Source organism: Mobula hypostoma, chromosome 9 (genome assembly GCF_963921235.1).
Source record: "Mobula hypostoma chromosome 9, sMobHyp1.1, whole genome shotgun sequence".
In the NCBI taxonomy this organism is placed as follows: Eukaryota; Metazoa; Chordata; class Chondrichthyes; order Myliobatiformes; family Myliobatidae; genus Mobula; species Mobula hypostoma.
The window spans coordinates 9,326,296-9,344,437 of NC_086105.1; the positions used below are offsets into that span (position 1 = coordinate 9,326,296).

At 42.4% G+C, this 18,142-nt stretch overlaps 1 protein-coding gene across 4 annotated transcripts in view; it reads left to right on the top strand.

Moving 5' to 3' along the window:
* LOC134351501 (thyrotropin-releasing hormone-degrading ectoenzyme-like) overlaps positions 1 to 18,142 on the top strand; it is a 152,425-nt gene that overhangs the window by 99,668 nt on the left and 34,615 nt on the right. For all 4 annotated transcript variants that reach the window (XM_063057731.1, XM_063057729.1, XM_063057728.1 and 1 more), the window contains 5 exons: positions 3,597 to 3,730; positions 3,832 to 3,887; positions 10,866 to 11,013; positions 12,436 to 12,533; positions 17,743 to 17,850. In XM_063057731.1, the coding sequence (XP_062913801.1) occupies positions 3,597 to 3,730; positions 3,832 to 3,887; positions 10,866 to 11,013; positions 12,436 to 12,533; positions 17,743 to 17,850 (544 nt within the window). The remainder of the gene's footprint in view (positions 1 to 3,596; positions 3,731 to 3,831; positions 3,888 to 10,865; positions 11,014 to 12,435; positions 12,534 to 17,742; positions 17,851 to 18,142) is intronic.

The window sequence follows — 18,142 nt, forward strand, 5'->3', positions numbered from 1 at the left end:
GACACCAGGCAGACAATCTCTGAAGAGTATTGATAATGGTGGGGTCACCCGTCTTGTAAAGGCACTGCCCAGAAGAAACCACTTCCGTAGATCATAAGATCATAATTGCCTACGTCATAAGACACAGCACATAATGATGATGATATTTTCCTGCTTTGCCTCTCCCTTAGTTCTTGAATAGTCTCATATCTGTGTGTTTTCATTCCTTAGAGATATGTCCAGTATGCAGGATTTTTTTTTTCTCTGTTGACGGCAGCTTGGGGTTGAATTATCTGTGCAGCCACGTTCTGTGAAATCCTCGAGCACAGGCTATCATGTCCAGGGAACCTGTTGGCATTTAGACCCAATAGTTGTGTAGTATTTTCCTCTGGTGTTGGGGATATTTTAAGTACCTCCCTCTCTTTAGCCCAATGACTATTACTATTGGATGATGTTAGTGTCTCTACTGTGAAGCACAATACCATATAATGATTTAGAATTGCTTCTGTTTCTAAGTGGTTTAATGTGAGTGTAAAACTGGTCAAGACTGATCTGTTTTGGTATTTTACACACTTTGAAATAGCTCCCAGCCCATCTGTTAGCTGAACCAATTTTCTTCGTATTGAAAGATTCAAAAAATATTTGTTTAATCCCTCAAATTAAGGTAACTACTGAAGATGAACTACTGGGGACAATTGTTAAGTGTACTTGCTCTACAATTTACTTCGGGAAAGCCAGCATGATGGAGCAGGGTTTATCCTCTCATCCGCTGGTAATGTGGCTTGGGTTTAAAATGTAGCCATCTCTATCCCTAGGCAAGCAACCATCGTAATTGTGAGCAGGTAGACTAGGATCCACCTTAGGTTAGATTTTCCCCCCTCACCCTCATTTTTGGGTGCAAGGTCCAAAGTTTCAAAGTAGATCTATTATTAAAGTATGCATACGTCACAATAAACCACCCCGAGACTCACGTACTTGCAGGCATGCAGTAGAACAAAACCAGCAAACAACCAGTGTGCAAAAGAATTGCTGCGTAGTGGGTGGTGGGAGGGTTGATGCTTTTACTGGAGCAAGTGGGGTTCGGGGTAGGGGGAGGGTTGATGCTCTGCAGTCACTTGTGCGGGGGGGGGCTCTGGGGTTTACCATATTTTTGACATTCATTCTCTGATCCCGGGATTGTCTGTGAACAGTAAGAATTTCAGATTGTATATTGTATCCATCCTCTAACATTAAATTAACCATTGAAATCAGACAAACTGTGCAAAGACAAAAAAAAATTAAAAAGTAAATAAATTATATTGAGAACAGGACACACACAAAGTGCTGGAGGAACTCAGCAGGTCAGGCAGCTTCTACGGAAATGAATACACAGGCAGTGCTTCAGGCCGAGACCCATCTTTAGGACTGAGAAGGAAGGGGGAAGAAGCCAAAATAAAAAGGTGGGGGTGGGGAGTGTGAAGGAGGATGGGAGGATAGCTAGAAGGTGATTGGTGAAGCCAGGTGGGTAGGAAAGGTAGTTTCAAACTGTTGAAAGTGAGTCCATAGGTGGTGTGAATTAGTTCAATGTTGTGGTGAGTGAAGTTATCCACACTGGTTCAGGAGCCTGATGGTTGAAGGTAATAACTGTTCCTGAACTTTGTAGTTTTTGGGACCTAAGGCTCCTGTACCTCCTTCGCGATGGCCATCCATCCATAACATCACCAAGTCTGGCACATTGGACTGTGTTCTGTTAAAGGGCTCGCTGCCCTTGGGTTCCTAATCTGAATGTTGCCCCGTCCCATGGCCACGGCCCTCAGTGCTGATGGAAGAATGTTGTGTTTTGTTTAAGTAAAGCCTAGGAGTTCAGTGCCCAATAGTTTAATATTCTTACCTCAAACTGTACCTGTGTTAATATCACCAGTGCTAAGGGCATGCAGTTGCAATACTACAATCGATCAGTGCAGATCATTACCCTGGTAATCAAGCCTTGTGCCTGCCCCACCAGTGACTGGAATTGATACTTCAATTTGTATATAACCATCTTTCATACATTCATTCCTTTTTTTTCTGTAAAGATAAAGCTGCATCTTTTGGGGAGATTACAAGAATGTGTGTAATGGCCCAAGTGTAGCGGGAAACCATAGAAACCATAGAAACTACAGCACAGAAACAGGCCTTTTGGTCCTTCTTGGCTGTGCCGAACCATTTCCGAACCATGTGCCGAAGGGAGGGAGATGGAGAGACTGAAGTCAATCAATAGCTCAGACTTTTAATGGGAAATGTGCAGAAATGAAGGAAAAACAATAAATGTTAGGACAACAGAGCTGTTAACTAGAACGTTCAAACCAAAGCTAACACCAATACAACAGCTCAGCAGTAGTAAGTTAATACTAAATAAGTACTGCTCCTTATCAGCATCAGTCTGAGCGGTCATCCTCTTTCCTGGAACCAGGACGACGATGAGCATGGAGCGTTGATATTGCTTGGCTTTTGGTAGAGTTTCGAGAGGACTGAGACGAGAGTTAAAAACAGTAATTGGCTGGAATGTGCACACTCATAAGCGTGATTGCCACACCCATTCTGCAGCCCACCTGCGAGGACGTGGTTGTGACAAGAAATTGCTATCGTTTCTGTCATAAGTTCAGTTTCTGCATAAGTTGACTTAGTTTTCTGTGCAGCGAACTGTTTGAGGGACCTTAGAAATATTGCCTTCCCTTACTCCTAACTCTTGCATAACATTGCATTAAAAATAGACATTTGGTATTTAAGCATGTAATATTATATTCCTCTTGTTCAGTAAGTCATGGTCCCAGCTGCTTTGTCGGCAGATGCATTGATTCATAGAAACATAGAAAATAGGTGCAGGAGTAGGCCATTCAGCCCTTCCAGCCTGCACCGCCATTCAGTATGATCATGGCTGATCATCCAACTCAGAACCCTGCACCAGCCTTCCCTCCATACCCCCTGATCCCTTTAGCCACAAGGGCCATACTAATTCAAAGAGGAGCTGAACAGTTTTCCCTGGTGTTCTGGCTAGCAATTAACCTTTCCAACATCAAAAAATAAATTAACATACCGTAACAACCCACACACGATGCTCGAGGAACTCTTTGGACAAAGAATGAGAGCCTGTTGTTTCTCAAGTCAGGAGATTGGAACAGCGAGCTGCTGGTCTCCATGCCCTCTCCCTCGATGGAGAGACAGAGCCTGTCGGAGAAAATGAAGTGCTGGGTCATGGTCTGTGGTTTTGATGGACTCTGGATCAAGGTCTCTTTGGAGGGCTTTTGCTGTTCCTTGCGTAGTAGGGGTGGATCACTGCTTTTGGTGGTGTGAGTGGGGTGAGGGGGCTCATACTTCTGCTTGTGCAAAGGGTGGGGGAAAGTGTGCTTTGGGGCTTCGATGCTTCTATGTTTCTGTAATTCATTACATGAGGTTTCTTGCTTCATGGATGTCTGTGAGGAGTACAAATTGCAGGTTATATACTGTATACATTCTCTGATATTAAGTTAACCTTTGAACCTTTCTCGATTTCTTTTTCTTCATTTTTAAGGAATACCAGTGAAGCTGAAATCATTCCATATCAAATAGAAGATTTTCTAATGAATCAAGCAAGCTTTAGTTTCTTTTCTGTCTTACAGAGCATCATCGAACCAGTATGTTGGGTGAAAGTAGTTGGTTATTAGGAAACCTTAATCAGACTGGCTACTTTAGAGTTAACTATGATTTGAGGAACTGGCGGCTGTTAATCGAACAGCTCATGACCATACCTGAGGTAGGGAAATGTGCACTCTGGTGTGGGCCTCACTACTTTAAACACAATAATACAGCTGCCATACTCCTAGGTGCTCAGTCATTTCATTTTCTGGTTGACAGGTGATCTCAGCTGGAAACCGTGCAGGTCTGATTAATGATGCCTTCAACCTAGCCAGGTAAGTTTTGCGCTTGGTGTAAAATCAGCAGTTCAATAAGTCCTTATCTCCGGGCACCAGTCTAATTCTGCACTGCAGTATGTAAAATTTGAGTCTGATGTTGGTGAAGGGTGAACAACTTACCATGTCACTTGCACTGATATACATGATGTGGTCCAGATCACAAATAGCCAGGCCTGTGATTTAAAAATACTGTATCTATTAAAGTTCTTTGTTGAGGATTGTATGATTGTGTAATGAAGGGTGATAGAGTCAGCTTCTGGAGTGTAACTCTGCCCTAGAGGTATTATTTTAATATATTTTGTCATGAGAGCTGAATACTTATGCTAACATGCATCCTTGGCTTCTGAATTTTGGCATCATAGAGTCTGAGAGCACTATAGCCCATCTACACCATGCTGAGCTGTTAATCTGCCTACTCCCATCGACCTGCTCCCAGACCATAGCCCTCCGTACTGCTCCTATCCACGTAACTATCCAAACTTCTCTTAAGTGTTGAAATTGAACTTGCATTCACCACTGCATATTACCACCACACGGGACTCCCTACAATTCGCCTAATGACATAACTGATCGACAGATGACACAATAGCTACTGCTCTACACACCATCCTTACACATCTGGAGAAGAAGAATGCTTATGTGAGAATGCTGTGCTAGGACTACAGTTCAGCATTCAGCACCATGATTCCCTCCAGGCTCGACAAGAACCTCAGCCTTCACCCTGCCTTGTGTAGCTGGACACTGGGCTTCCTGTCAGTTCACTGGCAGGAGGTAAGAGTGAGCTCCCTGACCTCTGCCCCTCTGACCCTCAACACAGGTGCCCCTCAGGGCTGCGTACTAAGTCCCCTCCTTTACTCTCTGTACACTCATGGCTGTGTCGCCACCCACAGCTCCAATCTGCTAATTAAATTCGCTGATGACACTACTCTGATTGGCCTAATCTCAAATAATAATGAGGCAGCCTACAGAGAAGAAGTCATCACCCTGGCACAGTGGTGTCAAGAAAACAAACTCTCCCCCAATGTCGCAGAAACTAAGGAGCTTGTTGTGGACTACAGGAGGAATGGATACAGAGTAGCCCCTGTTGACATCAATGAATCTGGGGCTGAGAGGGTGAGCAGCTTCAAGTTCCTCGGCATCCACATCGCCGAGGACTTCACGTGGTCTGTACACACCAGCTGTGTGGTGATAAAGGCACAACGGTGCCTCTTTCACCTCAGACGGTTGAAGAAGTTTGGTGTGAGCCCCCATATCCTAAGAACTTTCTATAGTGGCACAATTGAGAGCATCCTGACTGGCTGCATCACTGCCTGGTATGGGAACTGTACTTCCCTCAATCATAGGACTCTGCAGAGAGTGGTGCGGACAGCCCAGTGCATCTGTGGATGTGACCCTCTCATTATTCAGGACATTTACAGAGCCAGGTGCGTAAAAAGGGCCCAAAGGATCATTAGGGACCCGAGTCACCCCAACCACAAACTGTTCCAGCTGCCACCATCTGGGAAATGGTACCGCAGCATAAAAGCCAGGACCAACAGGCTCCGGGACAGCTTCTTCCACCAGGCCGTCAGACTGATTAATTCACACTGAGACAATTGTATTTCTGTGCTATATTGACTCTCCTGTTGTACATCTTAACGTACATACTATATATTACAAATTACTATAATTTGCACATTCAGACAGAGAAGTAATGTAAAGGTTTTTACTCCTATATAGGTGAAGAATGTAAGAAAGAAAGTCAATTCAATTCAATTCACTTCCACATTCTCACTTCCCACTGTGAAGAAATTCCACCTCGTTCCCCTTAAATCTTTGACCTTTCACCCTAAACCCATGACCTCTATCATTGTTAGCTGGTTTACCTGTCAATCTTAAGATTTCAATATCAGGTGGCGTCTGCGACTGATAGAAATTGTAAATGAACCACTAATAAGCAACTAATGCTAAATGTTGGAGGAACTCAGCAGGTCAGGCAGCATCTATGGAAGTGAATAGGTAGTTGATGTTTCGGGCCAAGGCCCTTCTTCAGGAATGAGAAGGAAGGGAAATGATGCCAGAATAAAAAATTGGAGGAAGGGGAAAGAGGCTAGCTAGAAGGTGATAGGTGAAGCCAGATGGGTAGGAAAGGCAAAGGGCTGGTGAGGAAGGAGAGGAGAGTGGACCAGAGGAGATAGGGAAGGAGGAGCACCAGGGGTAGGTGATAGATAGGCGAGAAGGTCAGAGTGGAGAATAATGGAAGGGGGGAGGAGAAACTCATTTACTGGAATAATAATTAATAAATTATAGGAAAGATGTCAAAAAAATAGAGAGAGAGCAGAGGAGGTTTACTAGAATGTTACCTGGGTTTCAGCACCTAAGTTACAGAGAAAGGTTGAACAAGTTGGGTCTTTATTCTTTGGAACGTAGAACATTGAGGGGGGACTTGATAGAGGTATTTAAGACTATGAGTGGGATAGATAGAGTTGACGTGGATAGGCTTTTTCCATTGAGAGTGGGGGAGATTCAAACAAGAGGACATGAGTTGAGAGTTAAAGGGCAAAAGTTTAGGGGTAACATGAGGGGGAACTTCTTTACTCAGAGAATGGTAGCTGTGTGGAACGAGCTTCCAGCAGAAGTGGTAGAGGCAGGTTTGATGTTGTCGTTTAAAGTTAAACTGGACAGCTATATGGACAGGAAAGGAATGGAGGGTTATGGGCTGAGTGCGGGTCGGTGGGACTAGGTGAGAGTAAGAGTTCGGCACAGACTAGAAGGGCCGAGATGGCCTGTTTCCGTGCTGTAATTGTTATATGGTTAAATAATAAGTAATATTATCAAAGTTCATATTAGCCCCAGGAATACAATTAACATAAAGATAGAAATCAGAAGGATGCTTTCTGTTTGATGGGATCTTGTTGAAACCTATCGAATATTTAAAAGCCGAGATAAAATGGACATGCAGAAGATGTTTGCTATAGTGGGAGAATCTAGGACCAGAATGCACAGCCTCAGAACAGTAGAATGTCCATTCAGAACAGAGATGAGGAGAAATTTTTTTGGTCAGACGGTGCTGAACCTGTGGAATTCATTGCCCCAGATGGCTGTGATGGCCAAATTATTGGGTATATTTAAAATAGAGGTTGATGGGTTCTTGATTAGTAGAGGTGTCAAAGGTTATGGGGAGAAGACTGGAGAATGGGGTTGAGAGGAATGATAAATCAACCATGATGGAATGTGCAGCAGACTCGATGGGCCAAATGGCCTAATTCTGCTCCTATGTCTTAAGGTCTGTTTAATTATTTCATTGTGACTTGTGTATATTTCTGAAATTGCTTTTCATCCTGAAATTATGCCTGGTGATCTCGGTGGATGAGAAGGTAACAAAAGGGAGTTCTGCTGTGATGCTCAATGCAACATAAATAGATTGTGTTGAATGCTTCTCGATCTGTATCCCTAAGCATAATTTTAGGAACTCTTCAACTTGTCACTGGTCATTCATAAACCTGTCACTGATTGTGTCAAGAAGACAGTTTAGGTTGACCGCATGTCTTTAGGGATTGTTGTACATTGCTTTTACCTGCAGAGTTTAATCTCAGACTGTAGAGAGACGATAGCTACAGATGTAGTGAGCAGCATCTCTGGTGAGAGTCCCCTGAGAGAGGATTCAGTCATTCAGACTGATAGATTGCTGTCAATTTTCCTACTGCGGTGACAGGTATTGCCACTTAGTCTTGTGGGCTGCTTGCAGTAACTGAGTCCTGTGCACTTACGTATGATTGATTGTTTGAATTATAACCATGTCAGAATGCTCTTGGAAATGACCTTTGACTGCCCAAAAGGCTTGCCTATGGTCAATCTGATAGGAATGAACTGGCATAGTTCTGAAAGCCAATTAGTATATTTGACATAATATTTGGTTGCAGAAATGGAGTATGATCTTATTAGATGGAACAGCAGAGGACAGCCTTGAGATTTGTCTGCTTACAGGCAGCCACAAAGCAAGAAACCCTAAAGAACCCAATCTTAAAAAAGGACCAACACTCATTGTACAGAGAAAGAGGGGAAAAACACAAATCATGCAAACAATAAAAGCAAGCAGCAGCATTTCGAACCAAATTGAGTCCAAAGACCCGGAGCTGGAGCAGCCAGAGTAGCCCCACAGCCTCAGAAAACAACAGGAATTCTGCAGATGCTGGAAATTCAAGCAACACACATCAAAGTTGCTGGTGAACGCAGCAGGCCAGGCAGCATCTGTAGGAAGAGGTGCAGTCGACGTTTCAGGCCGAGACCCTTCGTCAGGACTAACTGAAGGAAGAGTGAGTAAGGGAGTAAGGGAGAAAGAGATAAAGGGGGAATCTGATAGGAGGGAACAGAAGACTTTGGCCTGCTGAGTTCCTCCAACATTTTCACTCTTCCTTCAGTTAGTCCTGACGAAGGGTCTCGGCCTGAAACGTCGACTGCGCCTCTTCCTACAGATGCTGCCTGGCCTGCTGCGTTCACCAGCAACTTTGATGTGTGTTCCATAGCCTCAGTCTCAGTTCAACATATAGCAGGGCAAGTCTCGCAAAGAGCTTGCAGACACAAAGAGTGTAGCAGCCAGAGCAGTCTCACAGCCTCAGCGCCGTGGAGAGAGGAGTGAACATCGCGGGAGAGTGAGCAGAATTGGCCTGACCCTCACCTCCGGTCCCAACACCCTGCCTTTCCAGTCTGTCAAGGCTGGAACTGAAATCGTCTGAACACCACCTTGTTCTAGGACCCGAGCCTCATCGCAACGAGACACTCTGAGCCTAGACATTGCCACACTGCCTAAATCCATTCTGAACCTTGGTGCTTAACAGTGATCCAACCTCACAGCAAACCCCTGCTGAATAAGTGAGCGCATGCACACACACACACACACACACACACACACACACACACACCACTCTCTCACACTCACACTCAGTCACACTCACATACACTCACACTCTCTTACACTCACTCACACTCACACTCTCACTCTCTTTCACCAGTGGAGAGCACTGAGATCAGGTTGCCAGAAATGAGGGGCAGCAGCTTTACCAGCTGAGTCACTGTGCTGGCCACCTTCTGGGTGAAAACTTTGCCTCTCAGGTTCCTATTAAATCTCTCTCGTCTCATTTTAAACCTATGCCCTGTAGTTCTTGTTTCATCTACTTTAGGAAGAAGACTGCACACTCTTCCTATCTATGCTTCTCATTATTTTAAACACCTTTCTGAGATAATCCCTCTTTCTCCTATGTTACAAGGAAAAAAAATCCTGCTCAAACTCTGTGCATTACTCAGTCCCTCAAGTCAATGGTTCAGCGGTTCAATTTAATATCAGAGGATGTGTACAGTATACAACCTGAAATTCTTGCTCATTGTAGACATCCACTAAACAAATCCCCAAAGAATAAATGACAGAAAATGTTCGAACTCCAAAGCCCATCTAATCCCTCCCATGCACATAGAGCTGCGTGTCAACCCTCCCACTCCCCCCACTTGCTCCAGCAAAAGTATCAACACCCCACCACCCACCACGAAAGCAATTGCAAAGCACCCAAAGAGAACACGATCTAGAATCCATCAGAAACTACTGTCCATCCCGACATTTCAACATCTCTGACGGGCTCTCTCTGTCACAAGTGAGGGAGAGAGGTATCACTGACAACATCCTCTTAGACGTGAAGGCAATGGATTTTTTAAAGGATTAAGCAACTGTCCATATTTTGCACCTTCTGTTGGTCCTTCAACCTGACTGCAGTCAGGATCTGAGAACAGCTGTACATCCTTACTTGCACATTTGAAGAGTCTCTTACCTGTTAAGAGGATGGTTGCAGACTGCCTGTTTCAAGTCATAGAGTCTCAAAGCATGGGAACACACTTCACTGCCCATCTCATTCACATAGATCAGAATGTCCACCTAAGCCAGTCGCAAGCCATTTACAAGTCCGGTCTGAAAATTGTTTTGGGTGTGAAATTAGATTTTTATGAGACTTTTTGTTATGTTTTGTAACTTCAAAACATTAAACTAATTCGAAGGAAGACCCGGGAGTCTGGGAATGAGGCTGTAACTTTGAGTTTACTTTAAATGAGGTGTGCACATATTACGTATGCAATTAACTTATTTTTACATATAACTCGTAAGGGTTATTTTTACATATAACCTGTAAGTAATTATTTAAACAAACAAGATGCTTAATCAAACAATATAAGATTACTCAAATATTACTGAAATATTAAATACACAACACTTTTAAAAATTATTTTTTTTCTCTTTAGAGACACATCCCAGTAACAGGTCCTTCTGGCCCAATGAACTCAAGCCACAAAATTACAGCCATGTGACCAGTTAATATACTAACCCGTATGTCTTTGTAATGTGGGAGGAAACCGGAGCACCCGGAGGAAATCCACGCGGTCACGGGGAGAATGTACACGATTCTTGCAGTCAGCAGTGGGAATTGAACCCGGGTCTCTGGTACTGTAATAGCATTACCCTAACTGCTACGTAACTGTGGCGGCCAACTTTCCCCTGCGGTTTTTGATTGGGAAACTGGTTATTAGATTTTCCTCTCAACTTTCTAATCATGTTATTCAGGCAGTAACAATGAGCACAATGCCCTAATATTATATCATGGGAAGAGATTGTTCAACCCGTTACATTTTTGCCATTTTTCAGTGATGAGATTTGTCAGTCCCTCTCTTTGTCAGTGATTGATTCTGTTTGCAGTACCCATGAGGACACTAAGCTTCAGATCATAAATACACTCAGTATAAAAAAAAAATCCTCATACCAGCATCTGACAGAAAAACTGAAAAGGGATAAATGATAACGCAGCAGTTTGAAAGAATTAATCTGGCAAACCCAAGCGTTATTTTAGATTTTTGTTTCCGCAACTTTTCTGCATAAGAATCGTTTGAAACATACATAGCTATCTGGTATAATCTGATTCTTACATAATTGTGTTTAGTTCTTCTTTCTCTTTGTTGTAGAGCCGGCTATTTACCACAGAGCATTCCTCTGGAGATTATAAAGTACCTTTCTAATGAGAAAGAGTTTCTTCCGTGGGAAGCTGCAAGCGATGCTTTGATTTATCTGGACCAGTTGGTGGATCTGAACAAGGATTACAATATTTTTAGGGTAAGAGTTTAAACTTTAAGTAAGATTTATGTATTTGACAGAAAAAATAACCACAATATACTAGGAAGTAATTGGGTAACAGATTATCTTTGGTGCAGTTTGTTCCACTCCCCTTTTAACCCATTGATTCCATTGTAGTTGATCAGAGGAACACACACAAAAAATTGGAGGAATTGGCAAGTCAGGCAGCACCTATGGAAAGGAACGTTTCAAGTCGTCTCCACAGATGCTGTCTGACCTGTTGAGTTCCTCCACAATTTGTGTGTGTTACCTGGATTTCCATCATCTGCAGAATCCTTGTGTTTAGAATCAGTTGGTCAGTCCGAATTGGGGATGTGGGCATAACAGGTGAACAGTTCCCTAACACCTCCTTAGTAACCAGTTACGTAATTTTACTTTCTGAGTTTTGTTAGCAGATGTAGTAGCTGAAAAGTGACATTCAGCTCCGGTTGTAAATTAGACTGCGTAATGAATTACCAAACTAAATTTGAAAATATGTATATGACAGAACTTCTATGAAGTAAGAGAGATGGAAAACATTACTACAGCTGGTAATAAAAGTATTAATCCTGCTATTAAAAAGAGACTGCCAAGAATTTGGAATAAAGACATTCTGGGAGAAATGAATCATTGCAGGTAGCTCTAACAGGGTCAAATTCACATTGCGCTATACCACTGCCGCAATAAAAACACAAATTTCATGACATATGTGAGTGATAATAAACTTAATTCTGATATGGGCCTCTATTGTGGACTGACAGTGGGAAAGGGGCAGGAAGAGGGGAATCATGGTTGGGAAAAGGGGAAGGGAGAGGGGAGGGAGCGGGAAGTACCAGAGAGACATTCCGTAATGATCAATAAACCAATTGTTTGAAATCAAATGGCCTTGCCTGGTGTCTCAGGGCTGGGTGTGTCTGTACCCGTGCCACCCCCTGACACTGGCACTCCTTCTCTGCCACCTGTCCCACAGCCCTCCTATGGTCCTCAACCCAAACCATTCCAATCATCCTTTGCTGATCCTTAGCTCCTGCCAGATTTACAAACTTGCTCTCTGCTCCGTGTTGTCAAAGTATGAAAGTTCAAAGTAAGTTTACTATCAGAATACACACAGGATATGTTGCCATATACTACCTTGAGATTCATTTTCTTGTGGGTGTTCACAGGAAAAAATAAGAAATACAGTACATTTACTTTGCTCCACATAGACAAATACAGGACTGTTCCAAAGCCTTGGGCACCTTAACTAAAGATTTTTCACAGTCCTGTAGACCAAATAATAACTGTGCAATTATCAAATGGGATTAAAATAAGTGTGTAATGATTGCATGTTCATCGCTTAATACATTATTAACACCACGTTAATTGTGAAATTGGATGGACAGAATAATAACCTATCTTCTTATCCTTTCTTTCTTCCTTCAGCAATACATTGCGCAGCAAGTAGCCCCAATGTACAACCTCCTGGGATGGCCGGAAGATGCAGCAAACAGTTCTGATTTTGACGCGTCATATCAGACTGAGTTAAAATCATTTACCTTTGTCAAGTTTTAGAGACTATTTGTAAATAATTTCATGAGAATAAGTTCATCCTTTGTTGTACAAATTAAATCCACTATATGGTCTTCCATTGATTGAATGGAACTGACTTTCAGAGTGATCAAGGTGCTTTAAGTCGCCATATTTTGTGCGTCAAATCAAATTTGAGCTTACTTATCATTCAACCAAATATATATATATATATTTTTTATTTAACAGAGGATGAATTTCTAGCCCAGCAGCTTTTTAACAGTTCAGCAAATATTAATCATGTTATCAGATGTGGGCTTACAGTGTCAAACCAATGGGAAATTATTTACCACAAGACCATACGACTAGGAACAGATTTGGCCCATCGCGTCTGCTCCACCATTCAATCATAGTGGATCCATTTTTCCTCCTCCTCAACCCCATTCCCTGGCCTTCCCCCTGTAACCTTTGATGCTGTGTGCAGTCAAGAAGCTAACAATCTCTGCCTTCAATACACCCAACGACCAGGCCTCCACAGCTGCATGTGGTAACAAATTCCACAAATTCACCACCCTCTGGCTAAAGAAATTTCTCCACATCTCTGTTTTAAATGGAAGCCCCTCTATCCTGAGGCTGTGCCCTCCTGTCCTAGACTTCCCACCATGGGAAACATCCTGTCCACATCTAATCATTTCAACATTTGAAAGGCTTCAATGAGATCCACCCCCCCCAATCCATCTAAATTCCAGCGAGTACAGACCCAGAGCTATCAAACGTTCCTCATATGATAACCCTTTCATTCCAAAACTGTTCACAATACTTAAGGTGAGGCTTCAGCATCACACCCCTGCTCTTGTATTCTAGACCTCCTGAAATGAATGCTAACATTGCATCTGCCTTCCTCACTACCGACTCAACCTGCAACCTGCACCCCTGCAAGGGTGACTGTGGCATAACAGTTACACACCTGAGGAGAGGTGAAGATAAATTACAGAACTTGACGTGTTACTAATCATTTGAAGGTCCAAGTAAATTTTATTATCAGAGTACATATGTGTCACCACATACAACCCTGAGATTCATTTTCCTCTGGGCATAACTCTGCAAATAGTAACTATAAACAGGATTAATGAAAGATCAGGTAGAATATAGAAGACAACAAACAGTGCAAATACAAATATAAATAAATAGCAATAAATAACAAGAGCATAAGATAATGAGATAAAGAGATCTGTAAGTGTGATTATTGGTTGTGGAGATGAGTGCAGTTTTCCCCTTTTGTTCAAGAGCCCAATGGCTTGGAGTAGTAACTGTTCTTGAACCTGGTGGTGCAAGTCCGGAGGCTCTTGTACCTTCTACCTGACATCAGCAGTGAGAAAAGAGCATGGCCTGAGTGGTGAGGATCTCTGAGAATGGATGCTGCTCTCCTATTTCAGCATTTCATGTAAATGTGCTCAATGGTTGGGAGGGCTTTACCTGTGATATACATTTGTGTCATCTGGAGTGTGTAAAGGGCTTTGGGGGAGTCAGAAAGTGTATGAAAATATGATTATATAAAAATACAGGTATGTACAATATGTATACTGTATGTGATTCACTCATTGCAATTTACTCAGCCTATGACCTGTTCTTGTCACCATTGTATCTATGAAGCTGTTCCAATTCAATGCTGGTTAATGATAATTTCATTGACGGTGATAGTGGAGCACATGGTGATGAATTAAATTAAATGGTAGACTCTATCTAATGCTTAGATTATAATAATAATATCTTAAAACCTTGAGTAAGTATTGATAGATAGTTAACACTGGGTGACTTTCACTAGCAACTCACCAATGGTTTTCCAAAAGCCATTCCCCCCTAACCTTACCTTTCAATTGAGTCACCTAGTGTAGGGGCGAGGTGTACAGAGGAGTTGTTGGATTGCTGAGGTAGTTTGATCAGATAATTGCCTCCTTCCCTCTCCATACTTGCATTCTCATTAATTGTTACTAGGTGTTGGTTCTGGGTGCTCCAGAGCATTGCAGTGAACGGAAGCTGTCAGTAGACAGTGGTGCCTCATGACTCCCACACACTAGGCTGCACCTTAGATCATTGTGGAGTGTGACCCTGAAGTATGTGGCTCCAAAGTAAATCCTGCTTCGTCTAAAGGTTATGGAGAAACTCATCCATACTGGGCTTTGAAGCAATTGGCCCCGGGTTCAAATCTGGCCGGCTCCTTGCATGCTTGCCATCCGTGCTGGGTTGAGCGTTGAGCTAGCAACTTGAAAGCAGATAAATGCTAAAGGAACAACACCCCCAGGAGTAAGGGTGTGGGTTTACTTACAGCAGGCTTCAGATGAGAAACAAGCTCACTCCAATTTTTGTAGTGAGATGCAAGTGTCCGCCACTTTCACAGGCTCATCTTACAGAGTAGGCAGTTTGAAGATGAAAAGCTCACAAAACAGTCTGTGTAGGACAGATTTCACTGGGTAATTGGTTGGGACGCAGGTTTGGTTAGCTCAGGAATTGTTACCAACAAACTTGCTCATGCGATTAAGACGGTTATTAGAGAAAGACAAAAGAAATCGAGTCCCTGGCTGCTTCCACTTGATGAGTTGTGACATTAATCATATGTTGTAGTGGTTTTGCATTTTACGTTTCATTGAATATCAAGAGCGCAGATGGTATCCAAATGCTGTTTCGAACTATTAACAAAAGAAATGTTTCTAGCTCAAAAAGTTTCTAAGTCACCTTATTGTAGGAAGGATGTGGAAGCTTTAGAGAGGGAGCAGGGGAGATTTACCAGGATGCTGTCTAGATTAGAGGGCTTGTCTTATGAGGATAGGTTGAGCGAGTTAAGACCTTTCTCTTTGGAGTGAAGGCAGATGAGAGCTGACTTGATAGAGATGTACAAGATGATAAGTGGCATAGATAGAGTGGACAGCCAGAGACTTCTACCCAGGATGGAAATGGCTAATATAAGAGGGCATAACTTGAAGGTACTGGGAGGGATGTGTTGGGGATGTTGGACACAGATTTTTACATAGAGGATGATAGGTTGGCGGGGTAAGGATACATCTCTACCAAAGGAGTTGTAAGGTGCTCCTTCCCTCGTCTAGCCTGCAGGCCATCCTTGGGCAAAGTGCAGCATGTGATTAGCCCCCTGATCAGGGTCACGTGAAGCCATGGGAACAGGTGGTGGATGGTCATATGAGCAACTGGTGTACATCCAATGTCCTGGTTATACAGCCGCTCACACAAGGCAGGCAATCTCTGAAGAGTATTGTTAATGGCTGGTGTCACCCATTTTGCCCAGAAGAAGGCAATGGTATATAAAAACTAATGTAGTAAAATATACCAACAACGATCATGGTGAAAGACATGGCACATAATGATGGCAGTTGTATGGAACCCACTGTCAGTGATGGTAATGAAGGCAGGTAAATTAGGGACACTGAAGACTGTCTTAGGTAGGCACATGGATGAAAGAAAAATGGAAAAATGGAGGGCTATGTGGGTGGGAAGGGCTTGATTGATCTTGGAGTAGGGTAAAGTGTTAGCGCTACATTGTGGGCTGTATTCTGCCGACCTGTTCTATGTGCTATGTTCAAAAGCTTGCAAAGAGTCCTTTGGTGCTTCTGACTGAATGGAATCAGGAACTGCTTAAGTTCCTAACTTGCAGCAACTTCTACCTTGAAGTGTGATAAAACTTGTCTAAAACTAGCTCTTGCATATTCTACACCATTGAATGTGCAATACAAAGCAATTCATTATTGGAAGGAGATGCTGTATTTCTGTATCAGTCTGCTACTTGTTGAAAGGAAGTAAATTAGATTGCTAATATTCATATTGCTTTTAAGCTACCTTTGGTGTTGGTAACGTGATGACAGACAGAACTTGAATTAATAACATTGCTTGAATGTGGTTGGCTGCTGTCTCCATACGTGAAACTTCAAAGTTCAAAGTAAATGTATCATCAAAGTACATATATGTCACCATATACAACCCTGAGATTCATTTTCTTGCAGGCATACTGAATAAATCCACAATAGAATAATAACATAACAGAATCAATGAAAGATCACACCAACGTGGGTGTTTAACCAGTGTGCGAAAGTCCACAAACTGCAAATACAGAGAGAAAAAAATAATAATAATTAATAAATAAGCAATAAATATCAAGAACATGAGATAGAGTCCTTGAAAGTGAGTCCATAGCTTGTGAGAAAGGTTCAATGATGGGGCAAGTGAAGTTAACTGAAGTTATCCCCTCTGGTTCACAAGTCTGATGGTTGAGGGTAATAACTGTTTCTGAATTTGGTGGTGTGAGTCCAGAGGCTCCTGTACCACCTTCCTGACTGCAGCACTGAGGAGAGAGCATGACCTTGGTGGTTAGGGTCCCTGATGATGGATGCTGCTTTCCTGTGACAGCCTTTCGTTTAGATGTGTTGTTTGTAACATGAGACCAAGCTTTCAGAAGGAACTAAATGTGTGGCTCAAAGATTGCTGTGGGAGATATGGATTTCAATCCGGGGGACTTTGGAACTGGTATTGGGGAAGAGGGGAGCTGTTCCAATGGGATGGGCTTCACCTGAAACATGCCGGCCAGGGTCTTGGCAAAGTACGTAAGTAGGTCTGTGTACAGGGCTTTAAACTAATTGGTATGGAGGTGGGTTCAACAGATTGGAAAAGTATGGATGAAGTAAAAGGGAAGGATATTACAGGAGAGGTTACTGAAGTCTCCAGAATTAAAATAAGCCAGAAAGTTTAGAAAAAATACAAATTTAACTGCAGGCAATTTAGTGACAAATTTAAGAAAAGTAGTGAATACAGGAGATAGTGATAGAATTCACCCTGCAGTTTGAGAGAGAGAGAAGCTCAAATCTGATGTATCAATATTAGTTTAATAAAGGTAACCAGAGAACACAGTCTCAGAATAAAAGGATGTCCCTTTAGGGCAAAGATGAGGAACAATTTCTTTAGCTAAAGTATGATGATTCTGTGGAATTCACTGCCACAGGCTGCTGTAGAGGCCAACTCATTGAGCATATTTAAATCCATGCCAACGGTTACAGGAAGATGGGGTTGAGAGTGAAAAACATAATGAGACATTATTGAATGGGAGGGCAGACTTAATGGGCCAAATGGCCCAATTCTGTTCCCATGTCTTATGGTATTTCAAATCATCAACACCTTTCATGAGGTGGCAAAATTTTCACCCACTGTTTTCTTTCCAAACAGGGCTCTGCGTCAAAAAGTTCTTGCTTTGGCTTGTACATTTGGAATTGACCACTGCCACAAGAAGGCCATATTGCTTCTCTCAGAATGGATGGAAACTAATGAAAACAGGTATCTTTGTCTTAAAAATTAGATTAGATTTATGCAAGAGGGGTTTACAGGTCATAGGCATCCAATACATCAGGTCTGGAGGCCTGGAGATAATAGACAGTGTTTAAGCAAAAGTACAATAACGGTGAACCAAAATATATTCTCTTGAAAGTCTGATTATAAAGAACTAACTCATAGGCTATTTATTCTATCAAGTGATTCAATGTTCTACATCCAAAAGTGAACTTCATCTAAAATCCAATGTTGTGCATGCTTTTCATATATGTGATGATATATGCAAATACAATGATGG